Below are 25,667 nucleotides of genomic sequence, written 5' to 3'. Positions count from 1 at the left end.
CATCGCAAATTTGGCCGGCGAGCGCGCCGAGACACGCGACTTCATGTTGAACGAAGGCATTGTTAAAATGGTCACTTACATGTACACGAAGTACTCAAATAATGAGTCGTTACTCACTGATTTGGTCTTTATTATTAGAAACCTTTGTATTAATAACGACCCTTGTGTCCCATATGATAAAGTCCAAGAGACTATGCCTATTATCATTACACTATTAAAGCCGATCATCTTCGATAAGCCGTATGTCCCCGACGCAATATGGACGTTATCTTTCCTTTTGCACGACAAAGTTAACTTCACGGAACTCTCAAGGTATTACCCCTTGGTTTTACAATATTATCGATGTGACTTCGAACCAGTCTTAGAAGCGTGTGTAAGTTACTTAGGTGGATATGTCGAGCATGGCAGTGAACAATGCACTATATTTGGACAACCCGACATCTTCGAGCGAACGAAAGAAGTTCTCTGTAGTGATGTCTCAGCGAAGACAAAGTCTCGATTAGTAACTATATTATATAATATGGTGTATACTCGTATACCCAATGTAGAGTATACTACCGTATCTCAATTCCTTCCATTACTCATCAATTACTTCATTAAAACAATCGACGACCACGACTTAAAACTTGAAGTTGGACTCTTTGCAGTGGAGTGTATAGAAACCACAAACCCCGCTATATTAGAAGGGATCTTGTCGATCCCAAATTTCTTTGAATTTGTCATCTTACTCTTTGAAATCGATGATAGTTCTTTTATCCTTCGCTTATTGGTTTCTCTTCGCAAATTATTAGTGTTTGACAGCACGTACGGAAATCGATTCAAAATAGCAGAGCAACTCGAAGAGCGGCAATTCAATGGAATTTTGTCTTCTTTTGAATTGGTCAAATACGCTAAGCACAAACTTATTCTCAATGTTATTGGGGACTTAACTAAAATATTGAATTACCGCACTACAACACTCTTCTAAAGACAAGAAGACCGTCTTTCATTCAATACTTAAGATGAAAAGTAAATGTAATTAATTATTGTTTTCTGGTTCATAGACTTTTGGTATCTCAGTAGTCTTTCGGAAGAATTTGGAAGAGTTCGACGACTGTGCTCCATGCCCCGCAAGTCTCCCTTGTCCTCGCGTCAGTGTTTTCGAAGAGACGTTCCATTTTGAGATTCGTGCGTTAGCAAGTTGTTCCTTAGTTTGTGGTTCTTCTTCTTTTTGTTCTTCATGTTTTGGTTCGACAAAAGCGCCTGTTGGGGGTTCTTCTCCGTTTTTGTCTTCGATGATTTCGGCGGACTCCATGATGGTGTCCAATTCACTTTCTCTTGGGGTTTCTGCTTGTTCTCCATTTGCATTTAGAACCTCTTGAGAAGGGTCTCGTGGGGTTTCTTTGCCCTCTTTCTTTGTTTTTTCCTCACTCTCATCCGTCTCATTCTCGTCAGTCAATGTACTTTTTTGTTCAGAGTTATTCACTTCACTCGTCTCTGTGGAAGTGGTACCTTCCTTTTTCTCTTTATCTTTCTCGCGTGGACTTTCTTTCACCGTGTCTTTCCCTGTCTTCGTTTTCTTCGCCATCAACCGTGCTATTTTCTTGTCGGAGTGTGTTGCTAAATATTCCTCATAACATTGTTTACACACTCTTTCCTGTGTAGTGTTCCCCTCATTAATAGGCATTCGTCCTTTACTGCACTCCGCACAGATGCATTTCCCACATTTCCTGCAGTGGTGTCTTCGATTCACAAAACTGAATTTCGATTTACACAGCGCACACTCCGGTGACTCCGAGTCGGGCACAAAAACCGGTCGAATGAAGTTTGCACCCTTTGCCTCATTCCCCAGTGTTGTTTTAGAATTCGTAATTTGGTCCTGAATGTTCTTCACCCACTTCTCCTTCTCCTCCTTCGACTTACAAAAGACCACAAAACTTCTCTCCGCATTTCTGATCTGAAACGCAAACTGTTGTTTATCCGAATCAGGAACTTCTTCGACCACTGTCGAGCGCATCTTGAAGACTTCACTAATTTGCACCGAATTTTTGTTCCCCTCCCCATACACCATGATGTCATTGAACAACACAAAGTAACGCTCTTTATTCGCCTTCCGGCATACTTTTGTGAGAACACCTTCCATCACAAAAAATCGATGCGCCTGTACTACATCCTTTTCGGGGACTTCTCCCTTCTTGGCAATACTCTCGCAGAACTCCTTGTAATTGGTGAGGACCTTTTTCATTCTAAAAAGTGCCAACCGCCGCTCGGACTCTTTAATCGACTCATTCACGTCTTTGGCGACTTCAGACATTTTGTCGAGGGTTTCACTTAACATTTTATAATCGGGGTGCTCTTGCGTCGTGTTCTTCTTCAACTCTTTCAAGAGTAAGACATAACGAGGAATACGTTGAATAGGCATAATGAGTAATGACCTTAAGTCGTGTTGGATTTCGCCGGGCATACTTTCGCGACACTTCTCGAGCATGTCCATGACGTTTTTGTCTTCCTCCCACTCGGAGATGATTTTGAACGCATTCTCGTTATTACTCACAAATTGCTTGTAAGCCTTCATGAATGGCACAAACTTGTTAAACTGTTGTACTATAATACACTCGAGTGTTTCTTTACTCGACTCTTCAAGTCTTTGTTTCAACAGTTTGTTGATCTCAATGACTTGGTCAAAGTCTTGAAATACTTCTTGGACCTGTTCTTGGTTGATTTTGCTCACTTTAAGTACTTCGTGGTAATACTTCTCACAGTCTTGCAGGGAGCGCAAATAACTAACTTCAGTGTCTAATATTTCTTGGGCCACGTGTTGTCTTTTTGTGAGTTTCCCCTCTTTCTCCGCTTCCATACTTACTTTTTTAAGTTCTTTGATTATTCGAGTTTTCAAGTGTTAATTTCAGTTATTATCAAAAAAAACTAAGAACTCTAAGATGTATTAATTTCTTTATTTATAATATTTATTATTCATTTAATTTATTATTGTTATAATAGTTTTACAATGTTCAAAGCATTTTTGAGAAGATAGAATCATATCGGAATAAAATCAGTTTCGTTGCTATTTTGTTTTGAAAAGTTAAAATGTTCCGACTTTGTACTTAGAAATATATTATAATTAATTAATATGATATAGTAAAAAACAGTTAGATTACGATGTAGTGTTTGTATCTTCGTCTTCTAAAATAATAATTTCGTTTTCTTTGAAAATTTCTAATCATTTTTATACAATTCACACAAAGTTATTTGAAAAAATTGTTTATTTTATAGTTTAAATATAGTTAATTTTCCGATTGTTCATTTTGGTTTCAAAAAAATAAAAATATTTTAAAATCAAATGAAACATTGATGAATGGTATTCTAGTTAAATAATAATAAAATAACCATAATCAAACAAACAACGATTCAAGACATAGTAAATATACAACTCACTTCTGCAAGTGGTTTCTCCTCTGATATTCGATGTAAAGCCTCTTAAACGTCTCTGTTGATATTTTTCCTTCAATCAGGAGTTTGTTCAACTCCGCCAAATTAGCGGGGTTTGCGACATTTTGTTCCTCCATCTTAGCTTGAGCTGAGATGAAAGCGGAAGGCAAGTCATTTCCGTTTTGTTCTTTGATGTCGATTGGTGATCTTTGTGGAGGTGGGACCATTCCAGAGTCTCCCGAAAATTCTTGATGAATCGATCCCTTCTTATAAGCCATTGGACTTTTCTGTTGCACAGTTTGTTTATCGAAGGGATTGAATCCCGTGTTAAATGTTTCTGGTCTTTTAAACGGATTGAAGTAGTCGTTATATTGTTGTTGCATTTGAGGTTGATAAGGTGGGTATTGTTGATATTGCGGGAGAGGAGGCATCATTTGAGGCAGTCCTTGTGGGTATTGAGGGAATTGTCTATAAGGGGTGTATTGATTGAATTGGTTGAAAGGGGCAAAAGTGTTAAAAGTATCATTTGATCGAAACGGAACAGCACCAGGGTTTTGCTTGAGTTGTTGGATTTCTTGTTGGAGTTGTTGTTGGATATCGAGCAAATTTTCTTTTCTTTTTTTTAAGGGAGGTAAGTTGGAGAAGTCTCGTTGTAAGCACGCCATGATATCTAAACTCGTCGAGTTTTCATTCCAAGTTGCTAAGAGTGGATGTGTAATAGTTCTATCTGGCATAGCATAAGGGTGTTGTGGGACTATCATCATTTCTGGGGAGGGGTCAGTTAAGAAAAAAGGGGGTTTAATAGGATAGTCATAAGGAAACATGACCATCATAGGGATGTTATAGTTGTTTTCTAAGTACTTAATAGGAAGGGTTCCAACTAATGTAATGAAATTTGTTTGTGTAAGGGGGTGCGGAAGAATCGTCACCTCCAATGGAAACGCTTTTTGTAGCGCATTGATTTCTACTTCGACCCTGCGGAAGTACATGTACATCGGCTTTATCCGGCTAAAGTGCATTTGGTCATTCGGGTTCATGAAAATTAATTCTTCTGTTTTTCAGTTTTTTGTTCTATTTTTTCAGGATAAATTCTTCATTGAGAAGGGCATCTATAGGTGAAAAAGAGACACGTCGAACAACTGGTGATTAGATTATTTCGATAGTAAGTTTACTAGTTTATATATGGTTGTTTTTTAGTTTAGAGTGGCAAAATATGGGTATTGGTGAAGCTAGACAAAGCAAGACAATTTATGAGAGAAAGAAACAAAGAAAGAAGTTGTGACAAAAGAAACGACTGTGTTATCGGGAATAAATGACTCAAATTATACAAAAATGAGTAATCACAATCGGATTTTTTCGGGCTAAAAATGATAACCTTATTATAGATGTTGGGCTGGTTTCGAGAAGTTAATCGAAAGTGGATTTGAATATTAATTCAACAAAACAAGTTCCGAATTGATAATTATAGAAACTATCGGTGATTTATAAAAAAACAAATAAATTGTTTATACTTATAGTTTAAATATATATTACTGTAATAATTTATTCAACATGATTTTTAATTGATTAATTAAAAAAAATAACTAAGTTTAATTATTATTTTTTTACTATTATTAAATGAATTAAAATTCATAACAAAAATTATTAAATTTGTTAAATTATATTTATTTCAAAATCTATATTATACCTATATATATTATTAATAAAAAAAGATAAAATTATTAAATTTGTAAATAATAAAAAAATGGTTATTTTTTTTAACAAAAAATGGTTATTTTTTTTAACAAAAAATGAAGCCATGATTTTTATTAAAACTCAATTTCAATGAAAAGAATATTAATTTTTATTTATATTTAAAAGAAATATAAATAAAAATGAGATTTATCTTGGTTTGTGTTACTAAGATTTGTGACTTTGTTTTAGTAAAAATTATTTTAACATAAAAAATACTCCCAATTTTTTTGAATTATAATATCTAATATATTTTGTTAAATATCTAATACTATAATTATTTATGGGTAATTTCAAAATTATATTCAATAGTTATCCCGAAATGATAGTCTACCAATCCCCGATAACTTTTTTGTTAGAAAGATTTAGTTAACTTATGATTTTTATGATACATGAACTTGACCTGGATTATTAAAAACTATAAATAAACAAAAGAAAACTATACTATACTATTTATGATAAACCATCATCATGGCACAGTTTACATATGTTAACACACATGAAAATTTAATTAATTTATTTATTTTATTTTAATAGATAATAATAATTATATAAATCAACTATTTACCAGATCGAATATTTTGTTACACCAATTCATAAGAAAGACAACCAAATGTCAGTCAAATAGACTTTAATTAAACCTAAAATTAAAGATATAACAAATTATAAGAAAACAAATTATAAGTAATAGTACTTAAAAAACATGACCTACATTCGGGCTATTATGCCAAGGAGGCAAGAACCTTCGAAAAATTCTTCCATTTTATTTTTGGTATATAAGGGTTCTCAAATTCAGTTAAAAATCATCTATGAAACATCATGACGCTTTCAACCTAGGCCAGAACCATATTCAATTTTTGAATGCAATGGGGTTCCATCATAAAGTGAAATCATCGAACATCTGTGCTTTTAAGAACAATCATTTAACAATCGACCACATCGTCTCTCCTTCCGAAAAAACAAAAGATGTACTCCGTTCTTTCTTCGTCGACTATGTCAAGTTGATGAAAGTTAACAACAAACCAATGAACGAGATTGCTGCTACTATTCCAGTCGTTGAGTCAATGTCTGAAGAAGACAAAAAAATTTTTATTGCTGGTAGAGAACTTAAGTTCAACGATGATTGGTTTAGATCTTTACCTAATGATAAAGTCAATAGATGGTGGTATATACTAGAATTCGCATATAGTCTCGACGAAACATTGTAACTTTTAAATATGTTTTTGTTACTATTACTTTTCTTATTATCTTAAGTTCTTATTTATATTATAAATATATTACATTATTATAACTTCAATGTAATTCGTTCATTTTATAATTAATCTATTATTAAAAAACTATATATTATTATATACTAAAAATTTAATTTTATTATAATTAAAATTCAATACACTATTAGTTTTAATGAAACCTATACTATTACTATTAAAACTAAAATACCATTAAAAAACCTAATAGAACCCTTCAACAAATACAAAATAATCAATTTACAAATTATTAACAGTTCCATCCATAAGTTTTAAAAGAAAAAGAAGACAAAGTCGTTCCAAAACTAACTTGTCCCTGCAACGAAGTGCAAACAGACCACAAAAAATCGAATTAAAGATACTAAGCACGTTTATTGTTTGTCCTCGGCTTGTGCGGTTGGTTCTTCCTTCTCTTCTTCCTCGTCGTTCTGGACGTTGTAGAACTTCAAGACAAAGCCCTCGTTCTTGTCGGAGACGACTCTGAGCCATTCTCTGAGGTTGTTCTTCTTGAGGTACTTCTTCATTAAGTACTTCATGTACTTCTTGCAAAGTCCTTCCTTCTGGGTGGTGATGGTCACCTTCTTTCCGTCAACAATAGTGACTGAAATGCCCTTGGTATTGCCAGCCTTTCCGCTCATTTTAATGGTTTGTTTGAAGTATGTGACAAGCTTCTTTGGCTCAATGAAATCGGTGCAGCTTGTCAAGTCGAAGAAACAAGTGAAAGTGGTGGCCTCCTCGTCCTTAGTAACTTTCTTCTTGTCGACAACTACTTTCTCACTTGCTGGGGCTTTAACGGCTTTGCTCATCAACTGGCGTATAGTAGTACTCACAAAACCTTTTTAACCCTTTTCTGATACTTATACAATATAATCAACTATAATTTTACTAGTAACTTTTATTAATTCATTAATGGTAAAAATAACAATTAGATTAACATATTTTTACTTACTAATAATTAACAATATTATTAAATAAAAAATTCAACCAAAAAGTCAATAGAAAATTCATATATTCAACATTGTAGTATTTTTCTTTGTCTAAAAAATTAAAATGGAACAAATATGTCCATTCACATTACATTAAACGAATTTCTTTTTTCATTGTGACACGTAAACAACGAAAAGGAAGGTGCTGGGTTGTGACATCTTTCATCTAGACTGATTCGGCGGTTTTGTTGTTTATTAATAGTCATCTGTGATAATAAGTTCACAATTTCTTCATCTTCTTCATCGAAGTCAAGTGAAGACATAGTATGTCCATTCTCCGTTTGACATCTCTCCATGAAGACCGTATGACAGAAGTCTTGTTTACATAAATCCGTCGAGTTACATCTTTTTCGTGCAGCGGTAGCTCCAAGATGTGTATGAAAGACTAATGGGCTTTCTGTGCGTTTGTTTGGTTTTGTGAAACAGCTGATATGGAGAGAATCCATTGACTCTATCTAAACTTTTCAGTTGTGTGTTTTCCATTTCTTTTCATTGACAAAACTGTCAACAACAAAAAGTCGAGGATTGATTGTACTCATTCAGACTTGTTGTATCTTTTTTGAGCACTTTGCACTTTTTTCGGCATTTTTATTTCTGTGGTGCAATTGCGACTGAAATTTATTCAATTTTGACGGACAAAATCCACTTTTTTGTTGGATTATTCGTTTCGGTTTGCTCAATTAAGATAACAACACCACATCGCCATTTTTATTTTTAAACGAAACCAAAATGGTCCAAACAAACAATTCAATAACTTTTTCTATTTTTTTAATTCAAAAAACTATCACCATTAATAGATATCTTCATCGAATGACAAATCTTTGCATTCTTTAAAACAACGTTACACGGATTCATAAAATGCCGATTTTCTCGTAGTTTTCTAAGCATTTCAAATTTTGCGATAACCAATTTAGAGTTGTTTTTGATGAAAAGATTTTTAATACCAAATTTGAATTAAACCAGTTGAAGTCTAGTACTTTATTATACATAAATAGTAAAAATTTGTTAATAAAAATTAGAAGAAAGTCGCCTTCTACTTCTTTTTGTTGATGTAGTCGAACAAGTCAAAAACAAAGGGAGACTTCCCGATGTTAACTCGAAAAGCGTCGACACTATTAATCGACAAAGCTAAGTGGACATCAGTAAAAGACACTTCCGTCTCTTTTACAAGTTTTCCACATCGTGTGAAAAATGCGGTGTGCGTCTTTGGAGTGTATCCACACCCCAAAGTTTCTCCATACGTTGTTGCTCCACATACAGTTTCATTGTCACCGTCTTTGAATAAGTTTCCATCGTCGGAGTGAAGGCCAATACTCTTTTTGTTCCACCCAAGCATTTGTCCAGGCTTCAGATGAGTACAAATCTTAACTGATGAATTGCCAACAAATGAAAAAGACAAACAATGTACCCAGAACTTGCAAGACCAACAGCAACAACATTCATAACACCACTTTCGTCGTCTTGAAAACTTGAGTCGTTAGGATTTCTAATGACTGAGTTCGGGGCGTGTTCAAATGTCACTTCGAAATAATAACTCGGCGACAAGACAATTTGGTGCACATCGGGCGCTGAACAATAAATCATCGTTTGTGACTTGACAAGTGGTTTTGGGTCTAAAACAACGTCGATACATTCGATGAGAGTTGTCGAACAAATGATGTCATTGGACTTCACAAATTGATGGACAGAGTCTTCTGGAAACTTGAATTGTGGAAATGTGTAGTTTTCTATAAGGGATTTCGCCAAAGAGGGGAATGGTCTATTGGAAATGGATGGATGCAGCTCGATCCGGCCAATAAGTTCAAAATGTAAGAGAAGTTCATTTTTTATTGATTCATCTTCCTTTGACATTGTTGTCGATTTAACAATTCTTAGTTTGAGGTTTTAGTTTTTTGGGTTGGAATGGAGTGGTGTAAATAATTGAATAGTAAAAAAATAATAATGAAAAACTCAAACAGTAGAAAATCTTTTTGAAATATTATAAATTGACATTCACAGTCGAACATAATATATGCTATTGCCAAGTTGAATTCAAAGCAATATCACGGAAACAGTGGTACTTAATAACAACAACTAAATAAAATAAATGATAAGTGTTTGATTAGTGTTGAACATTTTTTTTAATAATGTAATATTTTATTAATAAAAATTATAAAAAATAGATTTATTGTTAATATAAAGTTTTGAAAATTAAAATCTTTTGATAACATCACATCCAAGCAAGAGGATAGTCGAGATGAAATTCCTTTTGCTTAAACTTTTCATTGGTATTTAATCTGTGGTCGGTTTCGTACTTTTTGTACTCCCTTTTGAGCACTTTCACACAAAACGGCCCTCCAAATATGTTGGTGGTGCTTACAGCATGGTCCAACTTTTCGCAGCCCTCCTCGTTGTTGTAGACAAGTTTCACCACTTCAGTCTCGTTGCACTTACTAATTTTGAACTCGTCTATATCTCCAAAGCTGCTAAAATAATGAAAGAGTTTATCTGGTTCAACTCCGTATGGAACCATAACCCATATTTTACCTTTAATATGTCGTTGCATTCCGTTGTTGTGTGTATTTTTTCCCCTTTATGTTCCCACATTCCGTCATTTTCAATCTTGTGATTTGATCAGTGAAACGTTTTTGGAAACAAAAACGAAAATGCAAAATAAATCGAATTAATTTTTTTTTTGAAAAAAAATGAAACGATCTTTAAAACAAAAAACAATGACAAAACCCGTAATTCCACTCACTCTGATTCTTGTTGGCGATTCGGGTGTCGGAAAAACGTGCTTAGCTCGTCAGTTAATTAATGTTTGTTCTTTAGCGTTCCTCCACTCTTTTCATTTTATCTTTTTTACTATTTAAAACTATAATAAAACTACAATTAACTTATAATTAATTTATAATTAACCAATCTCGTCTTTTTACCAAAACTGACTTCGAAGAAACGTTTCGATGAAGCAACAGACTCGACCGTCGGAATCGAGATGTTCCGAAGTAAAATGGATTTTGATCAGTGTGTAGTTGACTTGACATTGAAAGACACGGTTTGTCCTTTATGTATTTTTCATTCGTGTGTTGAACCAGAACAAAATAATTTTATAACTATAAAATATACCATACCCAATCATTTGAGTCTTGGATTGGTGAGAGTTATAAGAGAGTTATAGTATATTACTAATATACAATAGAAAGTATAGTATCTCTACTATACCATTTTAGTATAAATAGTAAAGATAATAGTAATGTTCTATTCGATACTATTTAATAGTAATGTCTATTAATGGAATGGTTCATACAATAGTAACTCATCAGTAGTGTGGGCAAGAACAATACCGTAGTATCGTTGCACAGTTTTATCGCGATTCACAGGGAGCGTTGATTGTTTACGACATAACAAGTCGACAGTCCTTTGAAACCGTCCAAGAGTGGATATCGAATGTGTGTCAGTTGTGCCCACAAGGCGTGAAAGTGATGATATTAGGCAATAAAGTAGATCTTGAAATGGATTCAAGGATTATATCGTTTGAGGAAGGACAGACATATGCAAAGGAGAACGGATATCCATTTTTCGAGACTTCCGCTAAACTCAACGTGAAAGTCGAATCATCGTTCAGAGAACTCGTCCAGTCGATTTTACAGTCAAGAAACTTCCAACAGGAGGCTCCACAATCGACGTCGGAACCAGTCATCGTCTTACAAAAACCAAAACAGGAACAAAAGGAAAATTCAGAGCAAGTGCAACCACAGAAGAAGGACGGGTGCTGCTAAGGTGTGCCTTTTGTTATTCGTTTTGTTATTCCGTTTTGTGTGTTTTGGTCTTTTTTGTATTATTTTTATTCTATTGGTACTAATATAATATTTTTATTTCATTCTGCAATGTAACTAGTATAATATAATACAGTTTACTAGAGACTGGTATTATAACTTTCACAAAGAAAAAACACTGAACACTAAAAAATGTGATAAAAATAAAATTAAAAAATCGAATGAATTACATTTAAATATAATTTAAACAAATCAAAAATATGGAACTTAAAAAAAAAAATATATTAATTTAATTAAAAACGAAAAAAAAAGCGACCACGAGAAAAGTGAGGGAAAACGAACTTAAAAATCAGATAGATGGAATCTCATCTTTCCCCTGAGAAACCGAAAGTAGATAAACCGAAAGAGACGAAGACTGACAATGAGAAAAAACGAAAAAGTCGTTCGAATTTTGTTCTTCACACGGACGCTCTTCTTTATCTTCTTTTGAAGCGTGGATGGACCGTTAAAATAGTCAAACAAAAAACCGCGAAAGTGACATCTCAGAACTACAAATGTGTTCAACTTTCTAAAAAAGGGATGATGATTGAGGAATGTATTGGAGAAGAAGATCTCTATAAACTCGGTGCTGTCTTTGAGGAAATCTTCATGAAAAAGGCTGCTACAATTGAAGATAAGTGTCTCTCTATGGAACAGGCCGACCTCATCCCTGACGAAAATCCATCAGAAACAGTTTCAGAGGAGAAAAAGGATGTGTAGTTGTTTGTATTGTAACGTTCTCGTAAGTATAATTAACTTCTTGTTATTTTAGATATGGTTGAACTTAATTATATACAGTTTAATTAGTTTGACGTATTGCATTGGAACTTAAAATAAAGCAATGAACTATTCATTTGAATGTTGAAATAATCAATCTGTGTTGTTTTGAATAGAGAAGTGGACATACTGAAATGGTAGTGTGTATTTATTACTTTATTTTTTATTTAAATAGAAAAAGGTATATTTTAAATTTGAGTCTATCAAATTTGTCTATTTGTTTAAAAAGCAACTAAATTTGTATCGACGTTCAGTTGTGGCGTGTCGTTCAATAGGTTAACTGTAAAATAAATTAATTTAACTTCAAGTACTGCTCAGTCTCTTTATAAATAATATCAAAGCTTTGGAATCTGCGATAAGAGACCAAATTGTTCTTCAAGTCTCGTTTGAAAGTGTTCAAAGAGTCTTCAATAATTTTGTCTGTATACTCATTGCCAAAGACGGACTCGGGTTTCTAAATTTTAGTTGCATTGTTATTTTTATGGTGACGTTGAAAAGAACAAACGAAGTCACAACGTGGAAGAAAGTCTCTTGTAAATAATATAACAGAACATATTGCTAGTAACTTTCTATTGAAAGCCGAAAAGTTTGGGTTGAATGAGACTAGTAATACAAATAATGAAGACATCTTCTTGACCACGTCACTAATGAATGAATTGAAAAATCCACCCTTCAACAAATAGTCACAAAACTGATTCGACATTTCTATTGGATTATCAATATCTTCTTGCTTCATCACACTCTTTATCTCCAATTTGGCTTTGGTGATTTCATCATAAGAAAATCGGTTTCGACATATTTGAACAACTTGGAATGGAGTTAAAGGAAGTAGACTTTCGACTACCAGAATGAAGCAAGCCAAGACTGTCAAATCTCGTGAAGGCACTTTCTTATTAACATTCTTGTCAAATAAGATAATGACTTGGACCATAATAGCACTACTTAAATTGTATTTCTGACTTATTGCAATCACCCAATTGACTAAATCGCATCGCGCTTTGATATCTTCTTGGAGTTTCATATTGGCTCCGCCTTTTGACACTTCCTCTTTCAACTTCTTTTCCTCTGAAGATTGCATTGGTGTTCCACTAATAGTCTCTTCTGTCATTAATTTCTCCTAGATCCTAGCCTTTTTTCCTTCTTTATCATCTCTTCTATTTATAATACACTCAAAGAGCATCTATTCTATTTTTAGATTTTGTAACCAAATGAAAATACAATAAATTAAAAATAACTATTGTTGGTATTTTCGACCAAAAAATGTTATTTATAACAAAATTTTCAAAATAAAAAACATTTAAAAAAATAAAAAATGTTAAAAATGTTAAAACTAAAAAATTTAGGAGAAAGACTATGAAACCAGACACCCCACCAAATATCCCTCAGATCTCTTCAGTCTTATGCAATGCTATTGTTTGTTATTTTCTATGAAGTTATTATGATTTATTAATTATAGTAACATATAATTAATAGATAATTAATAGATAGTAACAAGTAGCACACTCAGTTGTTAAACAACCCACATACAATTGCTTTCACTTTTGTCGTCAACGCAGAAACACAAACAGCGGAGATCATTTCAACATCTAAATTCACAACACTGTTGAACCAAGAGTTGATAAAGAACTTCATCCAGATCGCAACGGCAAATGTCGAAGAGCCACAAACACCAAAAGACGCCGTCGACAAATTTCGCGTCTATAAAATCCCACTCCCACCCCCTTCAAACGAACATCCACAAGGCCAAGGCATTCCGTCTGTGAAAATGGAAGAAGAACGGCCGTTCACCCCATCACGACGGATGACACCAATCACACGGTCGTCGCCGCGAATGTCTCCGGCGACACCAAATCCAAATTATGCACAACTTGAGCCCGAGCTTGTGTTACCGAAACCGCCGCAGTGCACATCGCCAAGAAGAAATAAACGAACACCGACACCACATAAACAGTGTTTCCATCAAACGATAGATACCACTATAGATGACTCGACGAAACAAAAGTTAATCAATGTACTTGGAAAGAACCCGGGAGATGAGTGGAAAGAACCAAAGTGAGGACTCGGGTGTGTATCAAATATGGCTGTGTATGCCTGAGAGGATGTCCATTCGTTCTTTTATCGATGTTTTTCTCATTTGTTTGGGTTTGTGTGGATTCTATCACGATTTCTCTAATATTTATCGGGAAGAATGAAGTTACTTTTTGTTAAGGATTTGATCAATAAATTGAAAACAAAAGAAATTAAGTTTGTGTTTCAATAAAAATTGGCGATGGAAATTATGAGAGGAATTTGATGGAATTTTAAAGTCAAACGAAAAAAAGAGAAATACTCAACTCTAGTAATGTAATAATAAAAGTACTAATAGAGTAATGGGGAAATGGAGATAAAAACAATAAGAATTGATTTATGATTCAAATATCTAAATATTTCAAAAAAGTTTAAAAAAAGAAAAAACTGAAACCCAATTTCATAGGATGAAAAAACGTATTTTAAAATGACATAATCATTATATCGGACTGATGAAAGAAAAGAAGTTGTTTATGGTAAACGTTATTATATTTATAGTTCTCAAAAATGTAAGGGGGTAACAGCCGGGCTTAATATTATTATTAGAAATGATCAAAAACTGTAATATGATTACACGCGTTTACAAGTATGTTTTGTTATCACACAATTTAAAAGAATTGTCGAATTATTTATTTATAAATGGACAAAGTCGGATTGAAAAAAAGAGAAAAAAAAAGAGCAAAGAAAAAATTGCTTTCATCAAACTAAATAAAAATAATGAAAATTTTTTTCGATTTTCCAGAACCATAGTTTTAACTATAAGTTAATAATAATATTATTATTAGAATAGATAACTAATAGAAACACTTAGTATTATTGAAACGGCAACCAAGGTTATGTATATGATATTTCCTGTGATGTTACGAGTCTATTTACTAATAAAGTTTCGGTTTGACGTAATTGCTCCACAGAACTACCCCATAAATCAATTGTTTTTATTTTCATATTTGTTGATGATTTATTTTTTGTTTTTATTTAACACAATTATAGATTAACCAGTTTAATTATTTAAATAATAAATGTAATTAATTATCAAAAGTTATATTGATATAATATTATAATTATAAAAATGAATTATAATTGACTAAATAAAGGATAATATAGTTTATTATAATAAACCATTTAAAATACCATAAAAGACGTGAATAAAATAAATAAAAAGAACTATATTCAGAACTATCAAAATTAGATGGCCAAGACCAATGTAGAAGATGAAGTGTGGAGCATCGATCGCATTCAAGAAGAAGTTGAGAAGCGTACACAGTCTATTTTTGAGCGTTTAGTCTCCGAGCAAAAAACACGTGAGCGTATAAAATTCCAGCAACGTTCATCTCTTCGTAACAATCCATTTGTTCAAGATTCTTTAGATCGGAATCGTCACTCCCGTTATAGCTCCACAAATCGCCGTCGTAGTCGAAGTCGTGAGCGCGATCGTCACAGTAGTGATGATCATAACACTCACCGTTCGTCACATTAATTTGATTTGTGCATTGTACTTGTCCAAATAATTACCACTTCCCTCTTCTCTTCATCTTCTTTTGTTGGAACACCTCAAGAGTGTATAGAATAAACTCTACTAAATACCTTATTAATTTTCAGACGACTCTTTCTTCGATGATGCCGAGTGTTCTCCAGACACCATTAAAGGTGAACGTGGACTAGTAGTGTTCGACGACTCATTTTCTAATTTCCCGATTTCTTCTTGTAACTTTGCAGTGAGATTGTCCTCGTCTTGAATGGCCTTTTTCAGTGTTGTTAATTGTGTTTTGTACTTCTCGATTTCTCCCGTCAGATCTTTGATTTCATCTTCAACTGCTTGTAATCTGTCAGCGTACGTGTTGCTACAAAATTCAAGCGACTGCTGCATTTCAGTCATGACGGAGTCTTCATTCTTCTCCGAAGAAAGTGCTTGTTTGAGTGCATCGACGTCTCTCGTCATCAGTCCCACAATCGCGTCCAAATTCGCTCGAATGAGTTCGACAATTTTCTGGTGTGCAGCGCCTTGTAAAGTGAAGTCCAATCCGCTCTTCTCGGTCATATACCCCGATCTTGGATGGGTGAAATTCTCATACAACTTACCTGCAGCGTTAGTCATGACAAGCGCAACTTCCGTTGGTATTCCAGACGTCAAAGAACCATCGTTCAATAACGATTGACACGCTTTAGAAAAGGCAGTGAGTCGCTTTGCCATATCTGGTGAAGGTGGTTGTATTGTGTCCATTACATGTTGTGGAGCGTGGAACACGGGGAACACAGTTCTCATGAAGAAGAGAAGATTAAAAGTGTTTTGTGGTGTTGATTTTGGTGAGTTTTTGTTAGCGACTTCGACGGATATGAATCGCAACAACTGGTGGAAGTGCGACGGCAATAAATTGATGGAGTCGACTAATTTAGTCGCAAAGGTCTTTGAGAGCGTACAGAAGGTATCCATCGTCTCTTTATAATTGGGCGAGTCTGTCGCACCAAAAGCATCGGAGTCTAATTTAATAGCATCGGACATCAACGACTGAATGATATCTCGTGTGACGGCTCTTAAATATGGCAGTAAACATAAATGACTATACTCCCCATATAACCGCGTGAATGAGGTATTCCCTCGAAAGATCTGCGTCTCGACATTCGTCGTTTCTATCTCGCGCTTTGCGACTTCTTTCATTAAATCTAGAAGTTTCCCATGAACGTTAAAATACTCAACTAACAGACGCGCGTTGGTGTTACACTCCGGCGCCATTTTCCCTTTCACTAATTCGGCACAGTAACATCGGAGAAACTCACTGTCTTTCACAAACAAAATCTTGTCAAAGAGGTGTTTACTCCCGTTGGGGTTGAATGTGCGGTGTGGCTGGAAGAAGCTCATCTTAATTTTTCAGATTACAGACTTGGGACCAACTATGAAATTGTTTTGATTTTTATGAGTATTTGACAGTCCTTTGACGGGAAATTTTGTGAGTAAGTCGTCCCAATCACTAAGTGACGGAATAACAATGACACTTATATATTATTATAATAACCATTTAATAGTAACATTTTATTAATTAATTAGTCATTTCAATCAGTCGTTTGTTCAATTGTCAAGGTGATTGTTGTCTTATATTGAATCAAAAAATATTTATTAAACACTTAAAATAACGCCCTTGTTTTTTTGTTGACCTGTTTTTTGTGGGATATTAATTTAATTTCTGATGATTTTCCCTTTTTGGGTTGTGTACTGTTATTCACATAATATAAATCTACAAAACTGGAATATTATTTAATAAACGCTAGATTTCCCGTTTTTTAATTTACTTGAATTTTGTTCAATGTGTTTTAAAGTGTTAAACAAGATGAATGAAGAGATAATGACAATAAATTACGTACAGTGAAATGTGTTTTTATAAATTATAAACTCTGTTTTTTTAACTATAGCAAATAATTTTATCGTATAGTTAAATTAATAATAATTTTTATTATTAATATAAATACAAAAATATAAAAAGAAACATAAGTAGAGTAACGGACAATTAGAGAGCACAAAATAGTTTCCAAAATTATGGTCAGCATTATCTCTTGATGTCGAGTCGGTTTTGGTATTGTTGTCTTTCTTTTTACTTTCGTGGTTTCCAAAAGTGTTGTTGACAGTTTCAATATCCGACTCGGGCCGCCAATTTTTTTCTGGGTTTGTGTCGGTTTGTTCCAGCACTTCGATCATCTCGTCAAGAGAGAGAGATTGCATTGTTTGAATATAAGAGTACTTATTAATTTGGATAAAAGAATACTTTTCCCGTTTTATTGTTATATTTTTATAAAACGAGAAACTACATCTAATAGTAAATTAAATTATATTGCTAATATTACGGAATTAAAAAACGATTATTAAAATGTTATTCGACGAAAATAAAGTTTTCAGTGTTGAAATACAGTGCGCCGTTTGGACGGTGAATGAAGACATCTTCTGAATAAAAGGTTTTGTCGTAAGGGACTGGGACTGTCCATCTAAAATAAGCAGAGTCGTTCAAGTTTTCAAATCTCAAAAAAATGACACCACCTCTCTTTGAAATTTTTGACACAAATGCAGGAACGACAAACAAAAATTCGCACGTGATTCCAACCTCAAAAATGACATCAGTGAGTTGCTTGATTTGGAAATTGAGTGGGAGATTTGACAACATGACAACTGTTGTAACGACAGCATATGTAAGGAGGGAATTTGATTGTAAAGAACAGAAATTTGGGGGTGCTACCTTGGTCACCATTGAGACGTACACCGTCCTGTAAATAAAAAGCATCTCCTGTAGGTCAACAATGCTCGTGGAGGTACTCAGCAACACCCAAGGAACAAAAGGAGCAACAACGTTCATTACAGTGTCCTTTGAAACCGGCTTATTTTTGTAAAAATTGGGCGATGTGGAGATCCTCTTAGAATAGTCGAAATTTAAGTAATAGTCGAGATATTTTGTGAGAAGATATGAAAATGAATAGTTTGGGATTTTGGAAGCGATACAATCAGGACATTCGCACCACTCAACATTTTGTATTGTACACAATGCTGGGAATATATACACAACATGACGTTTCGAACCACAGGATTTTGCGTCTTGAAGTGCAGGAATACCAACGGAATGAAGAAATTGAACAACCATCACGCGAGTTAAGGTCGAAAGGTGTTGGTTTGTTTGAAACAAAGTTTGGTGGAGTAAATCGACTGCGTCAAAAAGAAGTTCGAATGATTTGTGGAGCCGTTTATAAGTGTTAAAAAAGAGGTTGTTATAGTATCCCTCGTACCTGTCAATTGACACCTGAACAATACAAGTTGGCAACTTAACAACCAGTGCTGGTATTGACGTGTTTGTCATCCCGGTGGGGTGAAGTATCTTCTCGGACAGTGCTTGAAGCTTTTTTAAAATTGTCGACTTCTTGTATGATAAATACAAATTTTGGTAGTTGTTGTTTGATGACGAAAAGCTTACTGTGTTGCTGAACTTCTCATTCAAAGAGAATTGTGATCCTTCCAAAATTGAGTAACAATGAATTGGAATTGTGTAGTTGTGTACGTTCGTTTGATAAAGCTTCATCCCTGGAAAAAGCGCATGTAGGGTTTCTGCAATATCGCTTGGCTTTTGCGGCATCAATTTGACCAAATCTTCGTCGTTCCACTGTGCCGTTTCCTCGACGCATTTTCTTTGAAAGGGGTATTTTTTTTCCAACCACCCAACAAGACTTTTATTATCCTTTTCCATCTGATATTTAGATTTTTTTATGAAAAATAACAAATCGTGGAATTAAAAAATCCCGAAGAAACGTTTATATTAGTCGTTATTACAAACGAAGTACAAAGGCAAAGATATTTTTTCTATTTTACACAAAGAAAAAAATAAAAGTTATAAATTAAAATATTATAATTCCTTCAGAGTATGACAAATTTAGACACAAAAAACGATATTAATGAAACAACAAGTTATAAACGACCAAAAAGTACAAAAAGATATGGTTAATTAATCAGTATAGATATGATGCATATAAAAGTTGTTGTTAGGGTACATTTGTTTCTCCTCCGACAGAGGAGACATTGACGACGTTGGGGAATTAAAGTCTGATGAAGGTCTCACGACGACAGAGAACATCGAAGAAGTTGGCGAAAACGCTGACATTGAGTGTCGCCGTTTTATTGGCTCATTGTCTAATTTGCTAGGACTGAGTACAGGAGATTCCGACTCTGACGAGAGCGATTCGCTCCTTGAATTTGATTTTTTCATTTTGAGGAAATACTTCTGCGCGTGCGACCGGATCTGCACGACTGTTTTAGTTTTTATGTGTTGTTCTATCCTCTTCCAGTCTCTGTGATAGAGCGAAAGTCCTTCAACAAAAAGGGCGTGCTCTTCTGGCGTCCAAACCTCTCTTTTTTTTGTAATTGTGTACTGCTTGCGCTGTTTCCTCATGGGTGATAACGACCGTAGAGTCGGGTGTGAGCTAAATGATGCTTCACTCGACGAGCTGTGATTGCCATCGAGGGATAGATAGTGCAGACTCATCTAATCTTTTCGAAGTTCCAACTTATTTTTTAGAACCTTCCTTTTGATTTTTTCGGGAGTTGATGAGATCTTTGATGCTCTGATTGGCACTCATTTATTCTTAGCTAATTTATCATAAATTTATAGTATGGAAAAGGCATTTTGTCTATTCTTCTCAAAATCTCGAGATTTTTTTTTGTTATAGCTTATGTTATAGTTATTTTACAATTATTTTAATAATATATTTTTGGATCACAAAGGGTAAGATAAATAGTAATCCCGATTTGTTTTGATAATATGATAAAATTGTAAATGGGTTTATTTTTACCATTTTTTTTGATAGTTTTTTTATTTATTGTTTTGGTATATAATCATTAAAAACCCCCAAAATTAACTGGATATTTTTTTGTAAAATTTAAAAATGTTCTATTTTAAGAACAAACCAAATAATATTATTTTATATTATATTTTACTTATTTTTATTAAAAAAAATAATAATAAAAATTGTGTTTTTGTGACTATAATTATTTACTCACTTTAGAAAATAACATCATTTTGAAAAAGATTTGGCTTTAAAACTAATAAATGAATACATTTTAAATTGTTTAGCGAAATCGAATTGATTATCGCTAATTAAAAACCATAAATACATAGTAAATTTCTTATTAATTTTTACCATTTGACATTCTCAAATAAACGCTGGTTGTCAATATTTTTCTTTGCTTTTCAAATCGATTGGTTTCACCTATTAATCACACCACAACAATGACACTTCTGTGATTAACTACATTAAATGGTCTGCTGGTTGTGTTGATATTACTTGGAAGTTGGCCAGACTTGAATTACAAACTCCACATTTCTTGCTTTTTTTATTGGATGTATAATGTGGTTAAAAAGTAAAATAATTTAAAAATGAAACAAAAAAATTATTATTTCGAAAAAAAAAAGAAAAAAAGCTATTTATTATAATTAAAAAACTAAATATATAGTTAATTTTCTCCATCATTAATTAAAAATCCGACTTTATATTAATTATCATAATTAAACAAATTAATTAATATAATAAAATAATCAATTAAACTGATAATTAAAATAATTTTACGGTTTTTATTGGTAAAAACACTAAATAATAACACAACAATCATGGAAATCGAATCTGCTCACAACACTTCATTCACATTAAAATTTATTATCGAAAACTTCGTAAAATCAAATAGCTTTGTTCCTCCTTTTATTGTTCTCATCAAAAAAGAAAGACGAGAATAAGCGATAAGTCTCGAAAATATGGCTATCAATATCACTAATTACGGAAATGAAATAAATAATCAAGACTAAAAAAGAAAGAAAATGGAAAATTTTTTAAAAACAGCAAAATTTACACAAAAATCAGAGACACACCGTTTATTTTCAAAAATAAAGTGGAGCAAATTAGATATATTCGTAATATTTCCAAAACATCACCTCCAACAGAAGAAATAATCAGAGTGTTATTTGGTATCAAAGGAAGAGCAAAACATACACATTTAAAACAAACGTTCTCAACTCTTTCCCGTATGTGCAAAATCAACAATGTGATGGACACTGTGATTTTTAACTCTTTTCAAATGTGTGATACTTCGCATGAAAGTGTTACCCCACACTTAATTGAAATGGTATGTCGTTTATTTGATGATGAATTTGAGATGATTCGTCGAGGTATCATAAAACATATAAAACAGAGGCATCATTACTTCACTCGAACAGCAAAAATGGAAGAACTGAAAAGAATAAACATAGATCCTGAGAAAGTTGTCAATAATTATATTACACTTTCCGATAACTTTAATGGAACGTGTTCTGCTTTGTTCTTTAATATAGATGAGGTTGGATTTAGCGATTGAACGGACAAAGAGAACTTAACAGTTTTCCCGAAAATACAGAAAAGAAATTAAAGTATGGAATAAGCCGATCTGGAAAATGCAGCACTATTTTCATGTGCATCTGTGCAGATGGGACTAAATGTCCTATTGCATATGTTATACCAAACGTGAAGTTTGATGCAAAAATAAAAGAAGAATATCCACTATTGAGTGTTTTTTAGAGCAAAATTGGATTTGTCAACCGTTAGTTTTTTTTGTTTTTTGGATGTTCAACGTTCTCCTTCCATTCATCATCAACAAGAAGATCAACTTAAAATTGGAAAACATTGACAAAAGTGTCATTTGTATGGACAATTTTGGAGCTCATATTGATGATGACTTGTTTTAAATTTTTCGTTCTTACAACATTCATTTACACTTTTTTGTACCACGCACAAGCCATTTAGTTCAACCATTAGACTTGTGTCTTTTCGGTGTTATTAAAAAGTGCTGTATCACATCCCAATAGTAAAAACTGTTTCTCGAAACATAAACGTAGATCAACATGTAACTACTGGAGCGTTTGTTCCAACAACGGATCGGTTCACTGTAGATGTTTTGAACACCAGTGAGATTGAAAAGGTTATGACCAAGTGGATTAGAGATGTGAGAATCACTGACCCAATCACAAAAAGAAACAATGAAGACAGAAACATGAATAGAGGTCTTCTAATTTCTGTTCACATTCGAAAAATAATCGAAATAATTGAAGAAAATACAACCGCCAGAAACACAATTGCTTCTTTTAAAAGAAGAAGAGTTGTTATACGAATGATAGACAACAGAATGAGAATTTATATCAGTATTAACGATGCACAAATTTTCATGAACCATTATCATATCAAACTCAATAAAGAACAATGTATAAAATTGACTCCTCCACAAGATCAAATACAAACGACTACCGCTTTGCAAATTACTGACTATGATGTTCAAACTCTCATAGAACAATTTAAAGCACCATCGAGTAATTTAAACAACTTGAAACTCGAACTTATTGACACCAAAAGATGTAATTTTGTTGATATCGTTCATAAACATCAACCCTTTGACACAGTGATATATTCTTTGGCATCAGGCCAACTTGATATTAAGTATACAGCTATTTTTCAAAATCAAAAATACAAACCATGAAATTTCTCATTAAGTTGGTCAAAGACTCGAAACCCGCACAATGAGGCGCCCAACAAAGACATATAAGCAAATCTTCGCCATACCAATGTTTGACTCTTATGAAATCAGACGTCCCTTCACAAATGAATAGTACGCCGAATACGAAGAACAACAAATTGTTGATTTTGAACCTTAAATCTATTATTTTTTTTTCAAGTTCTGATTTTCTTTTACAAAAATAACCAAAAACAGCCTCAAAACATCTTTTTGCATAAGGCAGAGTGTCCATACTGTATTAATTTCAATAATTTAATAACAACAGATGGTTTATTAGGTTTCATTATTAATTCTTCGACGTATTTAATCCCCAATAAACAAATACTGCTAAAAAGAGCAGTGTTTTTGTTTTTTTTTGAAAAAAAATATATTTAACACAGTATAGTTCAATTATATCAAAATGAAAATGGAATAACAAGTTTAAGTCGTGAAATAAAAAACAAGAAAACGAGAAAAAAATAAAAATTTATATACAAAAACGTAAAATATGGCAAAATAAAAATACTGGTAAAATGCAATAACATTTATTCTGAAACAAATAAATATATTTTTTATACATAAAACAATAAAAAACAATTGGTTTTGAGTTGAAATGTAATACAAATTGCAAAAAGTAACATGAACACATCAATGATAATTAATGTTAACAATATAAAATTTATGCACATCCAACAGTCTTTGTAAAAAATACAAACTTTTCAAAAAATCAATTGTGTATTTTTTTAGACAGTACGATGTAGCAAGATTTTTGACAACTTTTGTCTGTCTGTTATATATTTCACCCCTTTAATATTCATGATAAAGAGACAAATCATTTGAAAAGTTTTTATCAAAGTTTATTAAAATAGAACAAGCAATCATTTAAAATGGTTTTTAGTGTCAAATATATATTATTTTTATAACATTAAATATAATCCACATATTTTCTTTATATTGTTGTCTGACTTCTTTTCAAATATATGGACTGTTTAACCAATTGTTTGTTTGTGACTATTGACATAATGATGCATATAATTATTTATTTTTAATAATCTATTGAAAATATGTTTAAAATAAATAAGGTAAACCAAAACTATGTTTTGATTTTTCAAACAACAAAAAATCAAACTTCTTTATTTATCAATGCTATTATATTGATTTATTTGGTGTATATTTTTAATTTTTGTTGTTTTTTTTCATTATGAGTAATTTATCTTTTTATTGTCAATAAAGAAGTATAATTAATATTATTATTCTTTATATTTGGGTTGCTTAATAATCAATTGAAGATGCATCATTGTTTGTAAAAGTGATGCATAATGGATTTGTTTTATTGTTATGATATTTTACAACTATTTCGACTCTATCATTTTCATTATAACACAGAAGCATGTTATTCAATGTTAATATCATTCACAAATATCAATTTGTGTTATTCAGTGAACATAACCACATTTGATTTTTTTTCTTGTTACAACTAATATTATTTATTTGTTTTGTCAAACAAGAAACAGCAAATTTCTCGTTAAGTATATGTGTGCTTTTTATCATTGTCTTTAGATTTTATGAATAATTATCTCAGAGTAGGCAGAAAAAAGTATGTCTAGATAAGATTAACTATATTTTATGATAAACAACCATTTTTGTTGGTTATTATTTGTATTTTTATTATTTTAAAATTTATAAAACAAACAAGCAGGACAAATTTAATAAAGATATCGAGACGACTTTTTTGAATTAAATACAGAAATAGTACACGTTAAAACTGTAAGTTACAACAATAAATGATCTCGGCTGATTTTACACATTGACACTTTCACATAGAGATTGATTCAATTCATGGGTGTATTGAATGAGTGACAACTTTTTAAACATTCGCTGCTTTTTGTGGATTTCTTTAACCCTTCCAATACCAGAAATATGCTTGTTATAACACGCATACAGATCAATATAAACTAAAATTTGTAAACTAAAAGTTATTCTAAATTAAACAATATTTAGTTTAAATATTGTAGTTTTCAATTCATGTTTGATGTATCATTTATAATATGAAAAAAGTTTGCACGTTTTATTTTTGTATGTTATATAAATTAAAAGTCTAACACAGTTGTGTTATACATATTAGTTATAGAATATATTTTATAATAATTTAGAGTAATGTATATATAGGATCTTTCTTTAAAATGTGAAAAAGGTAGTAATGTTATTCATATACATTTAATTTATTTTGTGTAATGAAAACGATTTTTTTAAAACGATAGTTAAGAAGAAAAATTTCGTAAATATATCTCGTATCCATATGATTCTCAACAAAAGTTCATAAAGTGAGAACGCTAACCATCAGTATGGTAGCACATACAATATAATAGTATTTGATTGTTTGTTACATATATTAAAATTCAATAAAATGTCAACTTTTTTACACGTTATTTACAAAACATCAAAACATTTACAATATAAACTAAATTAAAATAATTACTTTTGGAATTTTCAAAGTATGACGTATTCCTTGTTTTTCAATGAAAGAACTTTTATCAGAATTTTATTTGATACGTTTTCTTATTTTAAAACCCTGTTTTTAGAAAAACTTATAATGTATCGTTTATTATACTATACACAAATT

General features: G+C 32.4%; 15 protein-coding genes across 15 annotated transcripts; 5 read left to right on the top strand and 10 right to left on the bottom strand.

Annotated features, from left to right (window-relative positions):
* Position 1: 1 nt before the first annotated feature.
* On the top strand, positions 2-967 carry EIN_087260 (hypothetical protein; the record flags this gene model as incomplete). The annotated part of the gene is made up of 1 exon (XM_004184722.1): positions 2-967. A coding segment is annotated over one exon (966 nt), but the record flags the coding sequence as incomplete, so codon positions are not given.
* A 51-nt stretch (positions 968-1,018) lies between these two features.
* EIN_087250 (FYVE, RhoGEF and PH domain containing protein, putative) lies at positions 1,019-2,836 on the bottom strand (the record flags this gene model as incomplete). Its single annotated transcript, XM_004184721.1, has 1 exon — positions 1,019-2,836. The coding sequence occupies one exon, from the start codon at positions 2,834-2,836 to the stop codon at positions 1,019-1,021; it is 1,818 nt and encodes a 605-aa protein (XP_004184769.1).
* Positions 2,837-3,410: 574 nt separating this feature from the next.
* EIN_087240 (hypothetical protein) lies at positions 3,411-4,403 on the bottom strand (the record flags this gene model as incomplete). Its single annotated transcript, XM_004184720.1, has 1 exon — positions 3,411-4,403. One exon carries the CDS (start codon positions 4,401-4,403, stop codon positions 3,411-3,413), a length of 993 nt encoding a protein of 330 aa, XP_004184768.1.
* A 1,545-nt stretch (positions 4,404-5,948) lies between these two features.
* On the top strand, positions 5,949-6,347 carry EIN_087230 (hypothetical protein; the record flags this gene model as incomplete). Its single annotated transcript, XM_004184719.1, has 1 exon — positions 5,949-6,347. One exon carries the CDS (start codon positions 5,949-5,951, stop codon positions 6,345-6,347), a length of 399 nt encoding a protein of 132 aa, XP_004184767.1.
* A 410-nt stretch (positions 6,348-6,757) lies between these two features.
* On the bottom strand, positions 6,758-7,192 carry EIN_087220 (60S ribosomal protein L22, putative; the record flags this gene model as incomplete). Its single annotated transcript, XM_004184718.1, has 1 exon — positions 6,758-7,192. The coding sequence occupies one exon, from the start codon at positions 7,190-7,192 to the stop codon at positions 6,758-6,760; it is 435 nt and encodes a 144-aa protein (XP_004184766.1).
* A 263-nt stretch (positions 7,193-7,455) lies between these two features.
* On the bottom strand, positions 7,456-7,818 carry EIN_087210 (hypothetical protein; the record flags this gene model as incomplete). Its single annotated transcript, XM_004184717.1, has 1 exon — positions 7,456-7,818. The coding sequence occupies one exon, from the start codon at positions 7,816-7,818 to the stop codon at positions 7,456-7,458; it is 363 nt and encodes a 120-aa protein (XP_004184765.1).
* Positions 7,819-8,405: 587 nt separating this feature from the next.
* On the bottom strand, positions 8,406-9,223 carry EIN_087200 (hypothetical protein; the record flags this gene model as incomplete). Its single annotated transcript, XM_004184716.1, has 2 exons — positions 8,406-8,717; positions 8,774-9,223. The coding sequence occupies 2 exons, from the start codon at positions 9,221-9,223 to the stop codon at positions 8,406-8,408; spliced, it is 762 nt and encodes a 253-aa protein (XP_004184764.1).
* A 358-nt stretch (positions 9,224-9,581) lies between these two features.
* On the bottom strand, positions 9,582-9,917 carry EIN_087190 (hypothetical protein; the record flags this gene model as incomplete). The annotated part of the gene is made up of 1 exon (XM_004184715.1): positions 9,582-9,917. One exon carries the CDS (start codon positions 9,915-9,917, stop codon positions 9,582-9,584), a length of 336 nt encoding a protein of 111 aa, XP_004184763.1.
* Positions 9,918-10,083: 166 nt separating this feature from the next.
* EIN_087180 (rab8, putative) lies at positions 10,084-11,130 on the top strand (the record flags this gene model as incomplete). The annotated part of the gene is made up of 3 exons (XM_004184714.1): positions 10,084-10,170; positions 10,305-10,406; positions 10,678-11,130. The coding sequence occupies 3 exons, from the start codon at positions 10,084-10,086 to the stop codon at positions 11,128-11,130; spliced, it is 642 nt and encodes a 213-aa protein (XP_004184762.1).
* A 354-nt stretch (positions 11,131-11,484) lies between these two features.
* On the top strand, positions 11,485-11,886 carry EIN_087170 (hypothetical protein; the record flags this gene model as incomplete). Its single annotated transcript, XM_004184713.1, has 1 exon — positions 11,485-11,886. One exon carries the CDS (start codon positions 11,485-11,487, stop codon positions 11,884-11,886), a length of 402 nt encoding a protein of 133 aa, XP_004184761.1.
* Positions 11,887-12,235: 349 nt separating this feature from the next.
* EIN_087160 (hypothetical protein) lies at positions 12,236-13,051 on the bottom strand (the record flags this gene model as incomplete). Its single annotated transcript, XM_004184712.1, has 2 exons — positions 12,236-12,397; positions 12,449-13,051. The coding sequence occupies 2 exons, from the start codon at positions 13,049-13,051 to the stop codon at positions 12,236-12,238; spliced, it is 765 nt and encodes a 254-aa protein (XP_004184760.1).
* A 245-nt stretch (positions 13,052-13,296) lies between these two features.
* EIN_087150 (hypothetical protein) lies at positions 13,297-13,999 on the top strand (the record flags this gene model as incomplete). Its single annotated transcript, XM_004184711.1, has 2 exons — positions 13,297-13,356; positions 13,442-13,999. 2 exons carry the CDS (start codon positions 13,297-13,299, stop codon positions 13,997-13,999), a joined length of 618 nt encoding a protein of 205 aa, XP_004184759.1.
* Positions 14,000-15,598: 1,599 nt separating this feature from the next.
* EIN_087140 (hypothetical protein) lies at positions 15,599-16,867 on the bottom strand (the record flags this gene model as incomplete). Its single annotated transcript, XM_004184710.1, has 1 exon — positions 15,599-16,867. One exon carries the CDS (start codon positions 16,865-16,867, stop codon positions 15,599-15,601), a length of 1,269 nt encoding a protein of 422 aa, XP_004184758.1.
* A 1,003-nt stretch (positions 16,868-17,870) lies between these two features.
* On the bottom strand, positions 17,871-19,226 carry EIN_087130 (hypothetical protein; the record flags this gene model as incomplete). Its single annotated transcript, XM_004184709.1, has 1 exon — positions 17,871-19,226. One exon carries the CDS (start codon positions 19,224-19,226, stop codon positions 17,871-17,873), a length of 1,356 nt encoding a protein of 451 aa, XP_004184757.1.
* A 255-nt stretch (positions 19,227-19,481) lies between these two features.
* EIN_087120 (hypothetical protein) lies at positions 19,482-20,018 on the bottom strand (the record flags this gene model as incomplete). The annotated part of the gene is made up of 1 exon (XM_004184708.1): positions 19,482-20,018. One exon carries the CDS (start codon positions 20,016-20,018, stop codon positions 19,482-19,484), a length of 537 nt encoding a protein of 178 aa, XP_004184756.1.
* Positions 20,019-25,667: the final 5,649 nt, after the last annotated feature.

The sequence above is a fragment of the Entamoeba invadens genome, assembly GCF_000330505.1.
Source record: "Entamoeba invadens IP1 unplaced genomic scaffold scaff_1105074725643, whole genome shotgun sequence".
Taxonomy (NCBI): domain Eukaryota; phylum Evosea; order Mastigamoebida; family Endamoebidae; genus Entamoeba; species Entamoeba invadens.
This window is presented reverse-complemented; position numbering and strand designations above follow the sequence as displayed.